Raw genomic sequence first — 18,070 nt, 5'->3', positions numbered from 1 at the left:
GGGGAGGCAGAGCCCTGAGTTTCCCCACAACCTGGGATGCAGCATTGACCCTGGAGAAACAAGGCAGCAGGTGGCCCAGTAGCCCTGAGCTGGCCACACCCACTGACCCCTCTGCCTCCCTTGTCCCTGTCCAGATTCTTGGGGGCAGGGGTGGAGAAGCTGGCCTGGCCGCCCTGGGACAGTGGGTACCACTCCCTGACACTTCCCCTTGGGGGCAGCCGACAGGACACTGGGTCTACATCCACACCTGACAGAGGGGAGGTTTGTTTTTTTTTTTCTTTTGAGGCTCAAAGTCAATGCTGTATTCATTAAGGGGGACAGCTGCCACTGCGGGCCGGATGATGTCAGTGACAAATGGCCGTGTTTACCTTTCTCCTGGGCAGACGCTCCGGGAGGTGGCCGGAGCTCCCGGGCGGATGTCCACAGCTGAGATTTGTGGGGGATAGCCACCGCCTCCTGCGCTCCCCCAAGCTGCTTTATCAGCACCCACCGAGGCCCCGGAGGGCTGTTTGTCACCTGGGAATGTCACCTGGGAAAGACAGGCCTGTGGTCCCAGCAGCACCTAGGATGCCAGTGGACACCGCAGACTTCCCTTGCGCAGTGCCCACCCTGCCATGACCTCAGGCGCCCCTCCTCGGCCGGACCCTACCCCCCAAGGCTGTCCCTTGCTGCTTCAAAGGGAGGTTTGGCCCCTCAAAGCCCAGGCAGGGTGCAGAGCCGCATCAGAGCGCCGGTGCCGCGGCTCGGCTCGGGCCTTTGTGCAGAGGGCTCTGTGTGCATCAAGGAAGGAGCTGGGCTGGCGGGGCCCCTTTGTTATTTAGTTTATTTTGATCTCGCTCCTGCTCTCCAAACAGCTGCACAGAAATAGAGCCCTGCGTTAGTTCCCTTCTCAGCTTAAGACAAAACACGGCAGAGGGAAAATCTTTCACAGAGGCTGAAGACGGCTCATTTTTTTTTCTCCCTTCTGGGCTGTGTACCAGGTCCTTTGTTTGTCAGTTCACCCACCCGGTTTCCAGCAGAGGAAAACCTTGGCTGGCACTCCCGTGCCAGTCCCCACGCCACAGGTGTGTGCAGCGAAGGCAGCCGCAGCGGCCGCCAGGTCCATGGGGGGCCCAGCTCCCGGGCTGCCTTCCCCCACGGCAGCTGAAGGTGGGGCTCCAGTTCCAAATGCCTGGGGGGTTCCCAAGTGCATCCAGGGCAGGGGTGGCCCTGGAGCCAGCCCCTGCCCCAGGACCCCAGACAGCACAGGCGGGAACATGGCTGGGGCTCTGGTGCCCCCGCTCCCGGCCGCCCCCTGACCCAGGTGGGCCGCTGTGCGTCCCAGTCCTCACAGCCACGCTGCAGGGCAGGGCTGTCACTCTGTGCCACACACTTGGCTCCCAACAACCCTCGAGTCAAAGCAGGAGCTCCTGGTCTCGCCAGGCCCTCCCCCAGAGCCAGGGCTCCCGGGTCTGCAGGCTGCCATTCCTTTCACGTAGCTGTGGGGGAAGGCAAGCAGCACGGACGAGAAGCATTCGTTTTTAATAAATAGTTTATTTATCCAGCAGTTCCAACCCCGAAACCAAAGCCTGTAGCGGTGTTCCTATTCGTCCGGCTGGTATCTGATCAGGAGCGGCCCCGCCGACCATCCCGAGTTCACAGGGAACCAGTAGCGCTCAAATGAGGACGCTGGAGCTTTATTAAGGAAACAAAACCACGAAGACCAGAAAGGGCTGCTTGGCGTCTTCTGCAGCAGCTGCCGCGCCCCGCTCCGCCGGCTGCAGATGCGGACACGTGTGGATGAGGCTTCCCGGAGAGTCGCCGGCACTTAACAAGGTCCCCCGCGGGGCGTTCCCGGGGGCGGTCCTGCAGGAGGGCAGACCCAGCGGGCCCCGGTGGCATCTGCGGCCCGCGGGCACCGCCCCGAGCGGCCGGCAGGGGGCAGCGTGCGTCCGCCGCACTTAAAGTTGTGGTCCCAGTGGAGCTGGGTGATCTTGGCACAGAGGTGGCGGCGCTCCCCACCTTGACGGACCCTCTGGCATCCTGGGCCAGTGTCCCGGGGCTGATGCAGCTTTTCGCTGCAGGGCTGGCCTACAGTGGCTCCTGGGAGAAGCCCCAGGGCAGAGGGGCCACAGACACTTCTCTGCGGGCTCCCCCGGCCCCACTCCCGACCTGAGTGCCCTAGTTTTCTACAGTTCCCTACAGTCAGCTCTAATGTCTAGCAGTCCAGCCAGAGGCCAGGCGCTCTCCCCTAACCCTGGAGCTCTCGGCTAGCACCCCCTGAAGGCACATGGACCAAGCTGCTCCTGGCCCTGTGTCGCCCCGGCCAGCCACCCCCGAACCACCTCCCAGGCAGCACCGTCCACTCCAGCATCACTCGCTGGCCCGGCTCGGCAGCATCTATTCTTGAAAAGCAAACCCTTCTCCCCTTCGCGGCCAGCAAAGCAGGGCAGGGGGACTGGCCCTCGCCCCCGGCTCCTCCCCTCCACTCTCAAAGGCCGCCCCCAGGTTCCTACTAAATCAAGTTCCTTTTTCAGAGACCCTCGGAGCACGATCAGGAGGTGAAAAGGTCAAGGCAAGTGTGAACTCAGCACCGCTCTGAGAGCCCCTGGGGCCCTGCGGCGGGCTGCGCTGGGACAGGCTGGTGGGACAGGCCCCTGCCACGGCTTTATCGCTCCGAGTCCGAAAAGGAGGAGGGCTTAGTCCATCTCCACACCAGCATGTCTTCTCCCGCCACGCGGTGGGACTCAGTCTGGATGCGGGACTCGTTGGAGGCCAGGAACTCCACGGCTCGGTCCCAGACCCGTTTCATGCGCCTCCTGCAATGAGAGTGGCGGGCGGGCTCGGCAGGGGCCTGGCCCTCGGCGGGCGGGGCACAGACTGCCCAGCTCCCGCATGGGCCACGGACAAGCCATTCCTCCACCTCCACTGTTCCACAAGGACCCAAGTAAAGGGAGCCTCTCGCCGACTGAGGCGCCCGGCCCGCTGCCCCTGGTCTCCGGGTGGGAGGGGCCACGCTGACCCCAGCTGCGCCCGCCCGTTCCCTGCAGCAGCCCTGGCCAGGCTGCCTGCCTCTCAGGGCCCCACGAGGGCCAATTAAAGCCTGGGTGCCGCGAGGCCCACAGCCTGCAGCTGCTCTTGGGAACCAAGGGCCAGTGGCCCTGCGCTGCTGAGGGTCCCCACCCCCACTCCCAGCCAGGGCCTCCGAAGCCATGTGCCTTTCACAGCGGCAGGGAGGTGCCCCGGCTGCTCTGCGCACTTTCCTTTGCTGAGCCCCTGCCCAACACAGGCCTCAGCCTCCCCTCGGGAGTGCAGGCCCCCCCGCTCCCCCACCCCCCACCCTGGGTTCTCCCATGCAGAGTGTGAATGTGGGGAGCAGCAGGGCCACCCAGGGCAAGACTAGTGGCGGTGAGTCAGGAGGCAGGGCGGGGATGGAGGGGCCTTCCTCCCCAGTGGTCAGGCTAAGGCCACTGTGCACGCCCCCACTCTCCGGGGGCTGAACTCCGAGGCGGCGGCACCCACTGGTGATGCTGGGCCCCGGGAGGTGGCCGCCAGCCCTGCCCGAGGCCCCCTTCCCAGGCTGCCATTGCCAGGTAATGAGCACGCCCGCCTGGAGCCAGCTGCTGCCATCAGTGTCCTCGCTAACCACACTCTCGGCTTCCCCTTCGCTCCGCTCCGTCCCAAGCAGGGCAGCGCCGGCAGTCCGGCTAATGGGTCCTCATCCCCTGCAAGCTGAGGGCCAACACGGCACGGGCTCCCTGGGGTTCACGACAGGCCCAACTCCCTCCGGTGGCCACACACCTCATCCGTGGCAGCTCTGGGCACACGGGAGCCCAGAGGACAACCGCCATGCCGTGCCACACTCACTTCAGGGGTGTGCGTGTTACCCGGTAAGCCTGCCCCCTTCCCTCTAGGCCTTGTCCCACGCGTTCCCTCCCAGGAACACCGCTTCTACCCCCTGCTCTCTCCCTGGGGCCCAGTGCAGGAGCCAGCACGCAGGAGGCACTCCGCCATCGCTTGCTGAGCACGCGGCTGCGAGGCGGGTGAACGAGGGGCAGCGCAGAGCTGAGCGTGCCGCTGTGCTCACACGGGGACTCCCACCAGGCCAGGTTAGGTGGGAGTCCGCGTCACCTCCCAAGGCCAGGCGCGCTCTCGGAGCGAGCACACGCCCCACACGGCAGGCAGGCTGCTGGCCCTGCGCTCCCTGCCTGCCGCCCTTCTCGGGGCGCACTGGGTGTGAAACCTACACAGCTTCATGCTGAGAATGAACCCAGTGTGCTCTGCTGCCGAGCCCTCTCGGGGACAGAGGAGCGAGGCTGACGGGAAGGCCTGGTGGTGGCCCGGGGGCTCTGGGCAAGTTCCTCAGCCTCCCTGCGCCTCCGTTCCCCCCACGGTGGGCTCCCTGCTCGCCCCGCGTGGGCTGCGGTGAGCTCAGGGCGGTGCCCGGATCCCTGCGGGCGCGGGAGTTCTTAGCACCACCTGGGCAGAGACCACAGGGCCTGCTGAGGAGGGGCCACGACCCAAGCCGACACTGCTGGGCCCTGCCAGCTGCCCCCCCGGGACGCGGCTCCCCTAAGCCCCTCTCGGGTTTCACCGGGGCACAGTGCACACTCCCAGCAGTCACCCTGCACGGGGAAGGTCCCCTTACAGTGCTGCTGACACTGGCGCTGCCACCCCGTCCCAGGCACCTGTGCGCCCTGGGAGCTGACTCCACTCTCGGTCGTGTAGCTCTGCTTTCAGTAACACCCACGTGCACGCGTCCACGGAAGGTACTAAGCACATTTCAGTTACACACATGTGCACGCGTCCATGGAAGGTACTAAGCACCTTTCAGTTACACACGCGTGCACGCGTCCACGGTAGGTACTAAGCACCTTTCAGTAACACCCACGTGCACGCGTCCACGGAAGGTACTAAGCACCTTTCAGTTACACGCGCGTGCATGCGCCCACGGAAGGTACTAAGCACCTTTCAGTTACACGCATGTGCACGCGTCCATGGTAGGTACTAAGCATCTGGGCCTGTGGGTCATGACTCGAAACCTTAAGAACTTTCTCCTCCTCCTCGCCATAGACAAGGAGCCCCAAGGAGGGCACCGCTGGAGGCCCCGGGATGCTCTCTCTCGCTCGTGGAGGGCAGCCGGGAGCCCACTTCCGCTCTGCTGGCTGGGACAGGGCAGACGCCACTCCAGCTGCTCCAGGTCACCATGTTGCAGCCCACGGGGGACCCGGCCTGCTGCCAACACTCACGGGAGGGTGTGACGATGAGACACAAAGACACGGAACCCAAGACCTGACTCTCTTGTGCCTGGGGCCGATGCTACGCTGGGCTTCCCCGGACAGAGAGCCTTCAATCCTCGCTGCCCAGGCCACTGGCAATGAGGCTTCCGTGCCCTGCAGCCCGAAGCCTCCCTGCCGTGTAACTTCCACGGCAGCGCCGGGGCCACGCTCGGCCACGCACCGCATGCCTTGTCCAGCTCATCTGTCCTCAGGAGCCGAGCACGCGCGAGGGCCGGCGGGAGGTGGGAAGGGGCCCTCGCTTGCGATCCTGGGAGCTGAGCCGCCCTCGGCCGAGGGTGCACACGAGGCTCGGGCCTGCCTCACCCGCCCGGGGCACTCACCGGCTCTGTGGAGGGATCAGGGTGTCGCGCACGTGCAGGATGCCCACGTATGGGTAGCGCTCCATGTCCTGCTCCCAGTCCACGTAGTGGTCCTGCACCACGTCTGAGGGGAGAGCAGAGGTTCAGGGCAGGCACTCCAGCAGGGGCGGCAGCGCCTCTGCCTGGGGCCACGCACCTATAATCTTCTTCACCATCTCGTACATGGCCTGCTCCTCCTCTTCCAACTTCCGCCACCGGTACTTCAGCAGGATCAGGAGCCCCCACAAGAACGCCAAGCCTGCGAGGGAACGAAACACTGCTCATCTGGCCGGTCCCACCCCGGGGGTCTCCCTGTGGGCAGGGGCTGTGCCGGAGGCCTGGGGGGGATCTGGACGTCTGGCACAGGGCCAGCTCACAGGAAACAAAGGACGCAGTGCAGAGAGAGGACCTCGTTTGGACACCGCGGAGGCGCCACCCCCTCACCCCCACCCCGCTGTTGAGATCCCAGCTTCTCCCCGCACCGTCAGGGCTCTCACGTCCTTCCTCGTGAGCCAAGGCCCGGCGTTTCACGCATGCACCTATGCCAGGCCTGTCGTGTGACTTCCCGCCTGATGGCGTGGGGGAGGCCGCGGTTTCTGTGCCTTGGCCTCTGGCCTTCAGGGAAACCCCACGGCCTCGGCTCTAAGGCGGCCCGGATGTCAGGCGCCCAGGCCTGTGCTCTGCTTCCCAGCTCGGCACCCCTCCCCCGTCCCTGCTGCTTCCCCCAGGTATCCGGAGCTCTCCTCTCCAGGAGATGTTTACATTTTTCAGGGAGGAAAACCAGGTCAAGTCCCCACTGCGCTTCCCACCCCGAGTGGCCTGCACACCAGGACCCTGGCGGAGCGGCTGGAGGGGGCGACGGGCAGCTGCTGTCTCTCACGGACGCTGATGGTGCCCTGCCCCTCTCCAGGGCGTTTTCTGTCAGCCTCGCGAGGCGGCCCCCAGGCTCCAAGGGCAAAGACAAAGCAGGGCAGGGGTGGACTTTTCACATCCTGTTTTATTAGGCAGACCTAGCGTTCCAGGCCTGGGGTTTCCATACCCATCGCTCTCGCCCAGGAGCCCTCTGGGCTCCAGTGTTCCAGTGGCGAGGGGCGGGGGAGGGGCAACAGCCACTGACTTACACCAGAAGAAGATGAGCACGTTGGTGAGGGCGGTGAGCAGGGCGCGGCTCAGGCGGCAGCCGACGCCCATGCGGGGGCGGGCGGACTCCAAGCACACCACTTTGTCCACGGTCGTCACCAATTCAGACGGGTCCTCCCCTTTCAGCCTGCAACAGGACGTGGCTCTAGACACGACCGAGCGCACCGGGAGCCACAGGACAAGCCCCCGATGTGGGAGGCAAGGAGAGAGAGGAGGAGGGGTCTCCAGGCCTCTCCTTGCTTACAGAATGGGCTTGGGATCCTGGCTGTACTCTTTCCAGAAATTTCCTACGTTGGCTACTTAGAAAGAACAAAGCTTTAAAGACGGCAGCAGGCTTGCACCCCCGCTGCTAAAGCGACGTGCCCTCTGTCGGGGCTCTGACAGCCTCTCTCAGCGTGCGGAAGATTAAACTGTAAATTGGATTCCCACCTCCCAGCACAGAGAAATGGAAATGTTGACTGAATCACGGCTCGGCAGCTGCACGCCAAGAACCCAAGGACAGGGCCTGGGAGGCTGCGCTACCCCCGACCCCTCTCCCTGCAGCCGGGGACGCTGATGCTGTTTAAGCACAAAGATCACGCACCGGGAAGCACCAGGCCCTGCGAGGCTAGAGGCTAGGCCCCTGCCCCGGCGCCTCCATCCGGGTTCCTGGTGGGGGGCCCTCAGGATCCGCGGGGGCACGAACACCCACGCCTTCCAGCGAGGTGACTCAGGGGTGTTAGATTGGCTGCTATCCAAGGTGTCCTGATGTCTTACACCCACGCAACGCTGGCCATCCAGGCCGGCTCAGCCCCTCCCAAGGCAAACGGCCAGTGTCACCATTCGTCAGCGCTAGCAGCTTCCGCGAGCGCTCTCAGGATAAAATCCGTATTCTCCTCCGCCGTCCCTAACCCAGGAAAACCGCTCAGCCACTCAGAGTAGCTTTTCTTTCTTTCTTTCATTTTTTTCCAAAGCCAGCGAATTTTAATCGTGCCACGCATCCAGTTATGAAGCTTTAGGCGGAGCTGCCCGAGGGCCTTCTGCTGGCTGCGCTGCTGACGGAATTGGTAATTTGGGCGGATTAGAGGGAGAGAACAAAACCCTAGCGTGTGTTTCACTATCAGGAGCTGTAACCTGCACAGAGATCCCGAGGAGTGGCAGGGGGCTCGGCGCCACCGCCGGCAGGCGGGGGGCTGGGGGGGGGTCTTGCAGGGCCACAGCTCGCACGCCCTCCCCCTGGGCCGAGCAGCAGGGCTTTCAGCCTCCTGAAAGGCCTCGCTATCTCTGCTACCCGCGCTGCCAATGCGGCGGAAACTGTGCTCAGAATAAAGGCCAGCACTTCCTGATGCGATTTCCATACCGCATGAGCCCAAAAGTCACTTCCTCTGCAAACGAGAAAGCACCCAGAGAGGGAGTGCAGGGAGACAGGGCGGCCATGGGGCACAGCAGCTGCAGCCTCGGCTTCGGGTGCCAGCATCCTGTACTGGGGTGTGGGTTCAAGTCCTAGCTACTCCACTTCCCAATCCAGCTTCCTGCTAATGCACACCCTGGGAGGCAGCAGGTGATGGCTCAAGTACTCGGGCCCCTGCCACCCACATGGGAGACCCACATGGAGCTCTGGGCTCCTGGCTTCAGCCTGGCCCTGCCCTCGCTGTTGCAGGCACCTGTGGAGTGAACCAGGAAGACGTCTCTGCTGCCCCACCTTTCACATACATTGAAATACACAGACTGGGGGGCAGGACGTCGCTGGAGTGCCAGACTCACTCCCCAGCACTTGAGTTCCTGTCTCCCTACAGTGCCCTCCACACGCTGCTTCCCCGGGGCCGGAATTCAAGTCTAGCCTGTGACGACGACGTGGCTGAGACGTCCAGCCTCCGCCTTCAGGCGTGAGAGGCTGCAGCCGGGCGAGGACGGGGCCGCAAGTGCCCACACTCACCAGATGCCCACGTCCTTGTTACTGCTCAGTATCCAGGTCAGTGCGGCTTCAAACTTGGCGGAGGAGCTGCTCGTCACGTTCTGTGGGGGGTGGGGTGGGGGCGGGAGATCAGTTCTGCGCCCGGGCGGAGCGGCTGCCGCAGCATCACTCCACTGCCGGATAAGGGAGCCTTCGCCCGTGTCCTCCGCATGCCCCAGAGCCCCGTTCCGCTCCATGCACAGCGAACTGGCAGGAGGGGACTCGGGGCGGATGGCGGCCAGGAAGAGGCTGTGCAGAGGAGGCGATGCGGAAGCACACGCAGCAACAAATGCAGGTCTGCAGTGGCCAGAGGCAGGCGATTTCCCCAAGGACTGACGCGCCAGGCCAGGGCTGGCAGCTGGCTCGGGGTCAAACAAAAGGGTGTGTTGGGCGGGGGGTTGGGGGGCCAAGGGGCCATGGGGCTCAGCTATGTGGCCTTGGGTGAGTCCCCTCTCCAGGCCTCAGATTCTGCATCTGTGAGGTGAGAAGGGAGCTAGCCCCAGAGCCCCACACTTCTACCAACCCACAGCCACAATCAGACGGGCCCTAAGCAATCTGAATGGAGGGCCCGGACATGCAATGTGTGTCCGGTGAGCTGCCCACAGGAGAAAAGCAAACCCAGACGGGGCAAGGAAAAAGGGCCCCAGCTGGCTCAGCAGCAGAGGTCAGGAGGGGGTGGCTGAGGCACGGGGCACAGTCCCCTCCTCAGCTTTAGGTCACCCAACATGCCACTAAGTTAAAAAAAAAAAAACAAGGCGGGGGTGGGGAGGGGCACAGGGGAGAAGCCAAATAGCCACGAAGCAAACACCAAACAAGCAGAAGAGATCCACAGGGCTCGCCAGATCAGCAGGCGGCCCCAGGCCCTCGGGAGCGCGGCGCATGGCGGCCTACTTACTGCGAGATACTCCTGCGCGTCCATGACAGGGATGCACTTGCTCTTCAGCTTCTCTGGATTCCCACACTCAAAATTGCCTGGGAGCAAGAGGAGGGCACATTCAGACACAAAGAGGTGGGGGACGACTCTGAGACGGGACTAACAAAATGCAGCAGGAACCAAGCCATGAGCTCTAACGAGCAGCGTGCGTCCCGGCGGCTCCCGGCTTCCGTGGGCACCCTCACTCTGCAGCAAGATCAAAAGCCACTTAGCTTGGATCGATTCCAGATCATTAAAACCTGACCTGCAAGGCAGTGCAGCGATTTGCATTAAATGACTAAAAAGCTGCCCAATACCAAGGTCTGCTTGCAATTGATCCCTAAAAGGATCAGACAGCCAGCCTCGGAAGGTACCGGAGTGGCACTATAAATAAACACAGCCCGGGAGGAGAGAAAGGCAGGAGGCCACGTGCGCTACGGGGATTTTCATCCACGACACAGGCAGGCGACCTGCAAAGCTGGGCCCATTGGTTTTTCTTTTTTTTTACAGGCAGAGTGGACAGTGAGAGAGAGACAGAGAGAAAGGTCTTCCTTTGCCGTTGGCTCACCCTCCAATGGCTGCCACGGCCAGCGCGCTGTGCCCAGCGCACCGCGCTGATCCGATGGCAAGAGTCAGGTACTTATCCTGGTCTCCCATGGGGTGCAGGGCCCAAGGACTTGAGCCATCCTCCACTGCACTCCCTGGCCACAGCAGAGAGCTGGCCTGGAAGAGGGGCAACCGGGACAGAATCTGACGCCTCGACCGGGACTAGAACCTGGTGTGCCGGCACCGCAAGGCGGAGGATTAGCCTAGTGAGTCGTGGCGCCAGCCAAGGGCCCATTGTTTTGAGAGGTCCTGAGTAGAGGCGTCCCAAAGGCTTGTGGAGGGAGAGCCAGTCTGTGGGGCACTGAGGCCAGGGATGGCTCCTTCTGGGCACCCCCAGAGGCTGGCTCCCACCCAGCAGAGCTGGGGTCCCCCCTCTTAGTCCTGACCAGCCTTCCAGGCCCAGCCCAAGGGCCACATCCTCTGAGAAGCCCCGAGCCGTGGGCCTCGCATTTGGCCTAACCGCTCCAGATGCTGGCTCTCGGTCGGATGCTGTGGTTTACTTGTGCTTCAAAAAAAGACTCCCTGAGAGCAGCAAGTGTTCAGGGCTGGACACACATGCATACCCTGGCTGCATCCGTGGGCTGACGCGGGAGTAGTTGAAGGTAAAATTAAAGAACTTAAGGTTCCAACGGAAGCCCGACTTTAGCCTCCAATGCAGCCAGATCCTACTTCAAAGTTGATCCTGACCCTGGGGTCCCCTGAGACCAAGCTGGCTTCCTGTACTGGATGACCTGCACCCTGGCCAGGCCTGCCTGCACCACCTCTGTGGCCTCCTGATGGCTTCCTCTTGTCCCCTTTCCTGTCCACAGGTGCTGACTCTGTGCAGCGACACCACTGCACTTGCCTCCTGGGCACCTGGCTCCCAGCACGGCCTCTCTGGCCCTCACCAGCCCTCACCAGCCCACATGGTTGATAGATCAAGTTCTGGTGGCCTGGCATCGCAGCTGGGCCCAGTGGCCATCTCCAGACTTCCTTCCCTCCTTGTGACCTCCCCCTTGCCACGGACCTGGAACAGCCCCTGCCTCTCCAGCCGCCCTCCTCCCACACACAGAACCAGGCCCTGGAAGGCTGCAGGGCTGGCAGAGCCGCCACCTCCCTGTGCTGCTGTCCTGACTGTCCAGCTAAGAGGCATCTCCGCCATCATCCAATCACATCTTACACAAGGGTACTTCTAAAAGTTCTTGGAAAAACAGAATTACAAGGTAAATTTATTTTGGTGAAAAAAAAAAACAACACTTGGAATCCTGCATACTTTTTATAATATGCATTTTTATCAAGTTTTTGAAGACCACCCAGGCTGTGAAATGGCCAGGGAGGCAGGGGCCTGTCCCCTTAGACCACATAGCCTGCAGGCAGAGCCCTGGCTGAGTCATCTCACGCCCCGCAGTGTTGAAGGGCGCTGTGATTCGGCTGTATGGGAGAAGAGCCCTGAGATGATGGATTTCCAGTGAGCTCCTGGGGACTGCTGCGGCCGCTGGTCGCTGGGCACTTACATGCAGAGGTCTAAAGCCTCCTGTTAGGCCGGCAGCTGGGCCGTCCGGAGGAATGCTCGCATTGCTGTGCCGTGAGCAGCGGCCCCTCCTCTGAGGTGCTCATGGACACCTCCCTGGCCATCACCAGGAGGGAGGCAGTGGCACAGCCGATGCGCCTAAGACTGCCCCTGATCTTGACTTTCTGGTGTCACTGTAGACAAGGGTTGGCCTCTCTGCTCCCGCAGGCCAGGGGAGCCTCTCGAACATCCGTCTGGACTGCAGCATCCAGGTGGTTCTTCCACTAAGAAGTGCATCACCCTGGACACGCACGTAGGCCGTCAACAGGGGCTCTGAGAGCCTTCTCCATGCAACTGTTGGGGAGGGCACGATAGTGCAGGCAGCGTCTCTGACCTCAAGGAACCAGTTTGCCAGATCTAACAGGAGGGGCCTTTCTGAATGACCTTCGGAGGCACATTATGGGGGTGCTAAGACTGTCCCCTTCCAGGGTACGGCACTCGACTCCCACTTTGTGGAGAAAAGACAGACTTGGGGTCACTGGTCAGACACGGGAGGCAGAAGCCCTGAGTGGCTGTGGCTCAGGGCCTTGTCCTGGCTCCTGCAGCCGTCTGGGGGCAATCAGGACCAGATGTGACATCAGACTCTGCCACAGAGAGCACCTGCCACCTGCACAGCAGGCCATCTGGTCCCAGGAGGTGCTCTAGGATGGAGAGCACAGACTCTGGGAAGACTGGGCCTGGCCCCTCCAGAGCCAACACAGAGCCTCCCAGGGAAGGGAGACCAGCTGCTCAAGGCCTGCGCCTGTGCCAGGCTCTGGAAGCCTCAGGGGACCAAGAATCAAAGTATTCTGCACAGAAGCAGGCTTACAAACACGTGTCTCAGTGGGAGGCGAGAAAGGCAAGGTCGGCTCCAGCCCCATCCTCTGGGGGAAGCCACAGAGCCTGCCCGGTCAGGGCGGCAGCCCGCACCCCCCGGAGGCACCGCGAGACCTCGGGGGCCTACTCACCGGCTTGGATGGCCAGGAAGTTGTAGAGTTCGTGCAGCAGCTCCAGCAGGGCGGCCTTCTGCTTGGCCTGACAGAACTGAAAAGGCACCGCACAACAGTCAGCGGGGCAGGGGGCTGCCGGCTACTCGGACCCTTCCGGGAACACCTCATACTTCCGAAACACAGACGCGAACTCTGCCCGGTGCTGGGCCCAGGAGAGCCGATAAATAACCCAGTGACCAGCAGAAAGGGACACGGAACAGGGCAGCAGGGCGGCACGCAGACACAGCAACCACAGGCTGCGTCCTGGAGGCTCCCGGCCGCTGCCCCACAGCTGCCCCGGCCCTCCCTCCCGAGGCCGGGAAGCGGGGCAAGGAGCGGAGGCCAAGTGGGTGTGCGGTGAACACAGCAGCCGGGGCTCTCGCGAGGGCACTGCAAATGCTGTGTGTTGGAGTGGCCAGGGCTCAAATGTCAGTTGCTGGGGTCCCGTCTCCCCCAGGGCCACTCCTGTCCGTTTAGTAAAACCTGCAGCCTCCTCTGAGTCAGGGCTGGGCCGAGGACTCAGTTCAGGCTCAGCGCAGGCCTCAGGGAACGGGCGGACAGAAGGCAACCCGACCAGAGACGACAGCCACTGCCTGACCGCTCCTGTGCGCCCGGCGGTGCGAAGGCAGAAAGGGACACACGGGAGCAGCAGCCCTCACCAGGCGACAGAGACGAACCCGTAACGGAAGCCCAGGTGCCTGGCTCCGGGCTCGGTGGCCTGCGGGTGCACACAGAGTGAGCCTTTGCCCATAGTGGCGCCACAGCCAGACACGCCCCAACCTGCCTGCTTCTGGGTCCCGCGTGGGCAGGGCCCAGCTCCTGCAGGGCGCTGCTCCACTGCGGGCTGGGATGGCCACGCACAGCCAGCGCTGCCTAGGAAGCCCCCAACTGTAGGCTGAGAGCATCTTCAGTGAGGATGGCGGGGGGAGGGGGGGTCCTGCCAGGGCTCACGCGAGGTGGGTATGAACCTGGTCTCGCGCAGAGAAGGGCCAAGGAGCAAATGTGTCGCTCCCTTGTGGGCTGGATACGTTTAGACTCTGCAGGGCCAAGAAATGAACAACAGCGACCCCTTTGCTAATTAGACGACAGATAAAGCCAGCATCACCGAGAAGCCTTACAGAAAAAAAGTCTTCTAAATACGAGCTTCCCCTCTGGGCCACTTCCTCTCATTATCAACTGTGGTTTTTATGATGGAAGGCAAATTAAACAAACAGGAATCTGTTTCCACAAAACAATCAGGAAGCAGATACGTGGCACACGAATGCAATAAATGCATGTAATAAAACACCCCCGAGTCCGACACATCAGAAGCTAAAGAAAAACAAAGCCAGTTAGCCGTGCCCCCTCATTAACCCAGGTAAGGGAGACAAACGAGGGGTGTCCCAATGCCACCTTCACTTTCTCCCGGCCCTGGGCTGTGAGGCCTGGCACCGCACACTTGATAACGCGACTATTAGTCATGCCCCGTGGCAGCACGAGACTCCTCCGGGTAGGATTTATGGCCGCCTCGTATCTTCCCGGCGTCCCAGCCCCGGGCAGGTGCTGCCGTCATATTCACGGAGGGATGGGGCCGCTGGCTTCCCCCGATATTATTTGTAGAGAACATTAGAGCTTCAGAAAACAAATCCGCACGCGGGCCCCGGGCCGACTCCACTTCCCAGGACATGTGTTGCAAACACACCCCCCCCGTGCTCCCCAGCAGAGCAGCAGCTCCAGAGCCACAGACAAACACGGCCAGGCCCAGCGTGCGGAGCGGAGAACCTGGCCTCCTGAGGCTTGACAAGGCCTGGGAGCTGCGGAGGCCCTCGACAACAACCCACCGCATCCCCTAGATCGACTCGGGCACATCAAAGCCCCCGGCGCTATGCCTGATGGGAAAGCGTCTGCGACAAGCCCAGGGTAGGATCCTGGGAGCTCAGTTCTGTTTCAAGCGCTCCCTCACTGTCACAATTGAGTCTGACACAAACATCAGAACACCATGTGATTCTGGCACATTACAGGACGCACTCCCCGAAAATGAGCCTATTACGATCCTCTTCTGCAGAAGTTTCCCTCCTGGTGGAGGCCGACAGCCTGGGGAGGAAGAATGAAAGCCCGGGCAGCCCACACTCACCTCATCCGAGTTCCTCTCACAGTCCACTGGCAACAACTTCACTGAGACCCAGAAAAGAAACAGAGGAAATTAAAAGTGTGGGTTGGGGGGAAGACCACGGAGACCACTGGCGAAAAACGCAGGGCGAGGCCAACAGGGACACAAGCACGGGGCTGGCAGCCAGCTAAGGGGGCACTCTGCACTGCACACGGCGAAGTGTGAGGGTCTCCCCGTCCTGGGCTAGGAATCGGGACAGCCGGGCCCTCCGCCCAGCTGCAAACCGCCAGCCACAGGTCCCTGGGCAACACACACACGCTCTGAACCTCTCAAACGGGACCAGATGGGCCTGCTCCGCTTATCTTCAGGGACGTGGTCTCCAACAACACAACACAAGCATGGGGCAGCTTTGTAAACCGTCCACAAAGTGCGGTGTTTGACAAGGACGACACCATCCCTGGGGCGAGCGGCAGGCAAATCTCAGCATTTAACCCAGCGCTGACGTGTTAAAGCACCTCCACCTCCACCCGGGCCCGAACGCCACCGGGGGCGTGCCCCACTTCTCCTGCAGGTGGACACGCCGAGTCACAGAGGTGACAGACCGCAATCCCTTGGGCGCCTGCATTAAGTCTGCGGTCCCCATGCCCACAGACGGTACACGCCCCCAGCATCCCCCTGCCACACAGCAGAGACACAATTTAGCCTCCCCCCGTATTTCACCTGCTCCCACTAGGCATGGAAAGATGTGGCCTTGGCCCGAGGCTGGGAGCAGTGTGAATCGTACTCCTGCTTTGCACCAGAGTGTCCCTCTATACCTAGATTTAGAATTAAATGACCCCTGTGTTGTTTCCTCTTCAAATTTCTCATTTAGGCAATGCAAGCCCCCAGCTGCTGGGAGACCCACTGCATCCGACAGACCCCTCACTGCACGAGGGCGCCGCAAGCTACGCCAACACCTCCCATTGCCATCAGCCTGAACTCTTAAAAGCTCCCCCAGTGCCTGTCTCAGGCACGGAGCTAGGAGGAACCCCTTTGACAAACGAAGGCCTGCGGTCCAGAGAAGTGAACTGGTGGCCTTTCTGGTACTGCAAAGCTGGGACCTCAACCAGACCCGACCAGTGGGGCTAGTGATGTAGAGGGTGCCCTCAAGTGTGTGGGTGAGCAGGAGAGCAACGCAGGAGACATAAGCAGAAAGAGGTGGGGGTGGGCCTGTTAAGAGAGGGAAAGCCAGAGGCTGGGGCAAAACCTCAACCTGCTCCCCAGCACGTGGCTGAGAGGGCCGTGTTAGGAGGCAAGGCCAGGGCAGAAAAGGAAAACAGGAGACAGCCAAGGCAGGCACGATTGCAGGTGCGGGGAAGGAGGAACGCGCAGGTCTGGAGGGGAGAGGAGAGTCAGAGGCCCTCCCCTGCGCCGGCCCGGGACGTACTGTTGTCCTCCGCCTCCTGCGGCGCCGAGGCCTTGCCCATCTTCACCCACAGGATGCCCAGGAAGACGAGCAGCAGCCCCAGGCTGGCCCAGAGCAGGAGCCGAGACAGGCAGCGCTCCAGCCGCCGCCCCACCTCGGGTCGGGCCCGCGCCGCGCCCGCAAGGCCGGCTCGCGTGGCCCGCAGGCCCGGGCGCGGGTCGGGGCCGAGGAGAGAGGAGGGCGGCCGCGCCGGCGCCGGGGACGCGGCCCACCAGCGGCGGCCCGAGAGGCCCGGGCCCAGCGCGGCCCTGTCGGCCGACCGGGCGTCCTCGTCCTCCTCAGAGCTGCCCCGGACCGAGGCCCGGCGCCTGAACGGTGCGGGGCGGGCGGGAAAGGCGAGGCCGCGGCTCCCCGCCCAGGAAGCCGCGGAGGCCCCGAGATCGCCATAGGCCCCGGGGTTCGTGAAGGCCGAGGCCGGAGAGGAGAGCCAGGGCTCCGCCCGCAGAGAGGCCGCGGCGGGCCGGGCGCGCGGCGACGCCTCCTCGCGCAGTCGGGCCTCCTCCCGCAGCCGCAGTTCGCCGCGCGGCCGGGCCTCCTCCCGCAGCCGCTCCTCGTCGCGCAGCCGGGCCTCGCCCCGCAGGCGGCGCAGCTTGTTGCGGTAGACGTCCCGAGTGGTGTCGGTGATGGGTCCTGGCTGGAAGCCGAGGGCCTGCAGCTCCCGCCGCAGCTCCAGGTCCGACAGGCCGGCCATGGCCAGGACGCCGCCCCCCGCCCGCCCCCGGCGCGCACCGCACCCGGAACTGCTCGCGCCGGCAGCCGCGGCGGGGCGGGCGGGGCCGCGCGCCATGATGGGAAGGTCGGCGTGCCGCCATGTTGGGGAGGTCGGCCTGGCTCGTGCGCCGGCCATATTGGGGAGGTCGGAGGATTTTTTTTTTCTTCCCTTTTCCCGTCTTGCGGCGCCCTCCCCCTCGCTCTCCGTTTGTTAGACCCAGCAGTGTTTTTCTTTGCTTCCTGCGCCCCTAGCGCGGTCAACGGCAAGTGGTAGGCATTCAATAAAGTGTTGATTTAATGGATGAATTGCCTAATGGTGAGAGACAAGTCACTGGGAGACACGATCATTCGCCTCTCTGTGCTTGGACTGTTTCCTCTGTGTCGTGGGGGGGGGGGGGACCCAAGAGACGTCCTGGGCCGACCCTGTGCCGAGCCCGCCGGGGACACAGCCTGGCCCCGGCTGCGTGGAGGCCCTGGGCTCTGGCGCGCGGGGTTTTACCTCCGAGACGAGACGCGCGCGGTCTTGGCTGCCGCCGCTCGTGGTTTAGGATGTCAACTCCGAAGGCGACAGCTGGGCTGCAAACCCCTGCTGTACAGCTGTCGGATGTGTGGTCCTGTACTACGAGCGTCTCTGTCCTGGCTGCCAGTGAACCTCCAGAGGTGGCTGTGAGGCTTAGGAGAGGTGCTGTGTGCAAGGTGCTTAGGACAGGGTGCCTGCTTCGCCCACGCCTCTGCGGCCAGCACCGCGCAGAGCCCCTCGCGGGGCAGGCGACTTGCTTACACGGGGGCTCCTAGCACCCGCTAAGGGAAGCAAGGGAACTCTACGTCACCGCTTTCCTTCTGCTCCCCCTCCCCACTGCTCCCTGCCTGCCTAGTAGGTCCACGCGTGTTTCCCGCTCCCACACTCCCTCCTCCCCGGTAGCTTCACCCAGCAGTCCCGAGGCCCACCCCCCCTTCCCTCAACCTGTCCCTCCTCTCCCTGACCGAGCAAGGCGCCCCAGGAGAGTTGTGCATTCCTGCCACTTGCTCTACCCCAGGGGTATTCAACACTGGCCCCAATCGCTGGGAAAATTACAGCC

The 18,070-nt window shown here is 62.9% G+C and overlaps 1 protein-coding gene across 1 annotated transcript; it reads right to left on the bottom strand.

Moving 5' to 3' along the window:
* Positions 1-1,513: 1,513 nt before the first annotated feature.
* LEMD2 (LEM domain nuclear envelope protein 2) lies at positions 1,514-17,022 on the bottom strand. The gene is made up of 9 exons (XM_008262793.5): positions 16,242-17,022; positions 14,840-14,880; positions 12,706-12,781; positions 9,586-9,662; positions 8,673-8,752; positions 6,739-6,884; positions 5,775-5,876; positions 5,600-5,702; positions 1,514-2,798 (listed from the first exon to the last, which is right to left on the bottom strand). Exons 1-9 carry the CDS (start codon positions 16,969-16,971, stop codon positions 2,648-2,650), a joined length of 1,506 nt encoding a protein of 501 aa, XP_008261015.5. The 5' UTR covers positions 16,972-17,022; the 3' UTR covers positions 1,514-2,647.
* Positions 17,023-18,070: the final 1,048 nt, after the last annotated feature.

Source organism: Oryctolagus cuniculus, chromosome 5 (assembly GCF_051225735.1).
Source record: "Oryctolagus cuniculus isolate XC-2025 breed Fujian yellow rabbit chromosome 5, ASM5122573v1, whole genome shotgun sequence".
NCBI lineage: Eukaryota > Metazoa > Chordata > Mammalia > Lagomorpha > Leporidae > Oryctolagus > Oryctolagus cuniculus.
The sequence above is the reverse complement of the archived record's forward strand: the minus strand, read 5'-3'. Positions and strand labels throughout refer to the sequence as shown.

Coding starts and splice junctions, on each gene's coding strand:
- LEMD2 (XM_008262793.5), bottom strand. CDS start 16,971: ATGGCCGGCCTGTCGGACCTGGAGCTGCGGCGGGAGCTGCAGGCCCTC. Junction 8,753..9,585: donor ACGCGCAGGAGTATCTCGCA/GTAAGTAGGCCG, acceptor CACCCCCCACAG/AACGTGACGAGCAGCTCCTC. Junction 5,703..5,774: donor GATGGTGAAGAAGATTATAG/GTGCGTGGCCCC, acceptor CTCTCCCCTCAG/ACGTGGTGCAGGACCACTAC.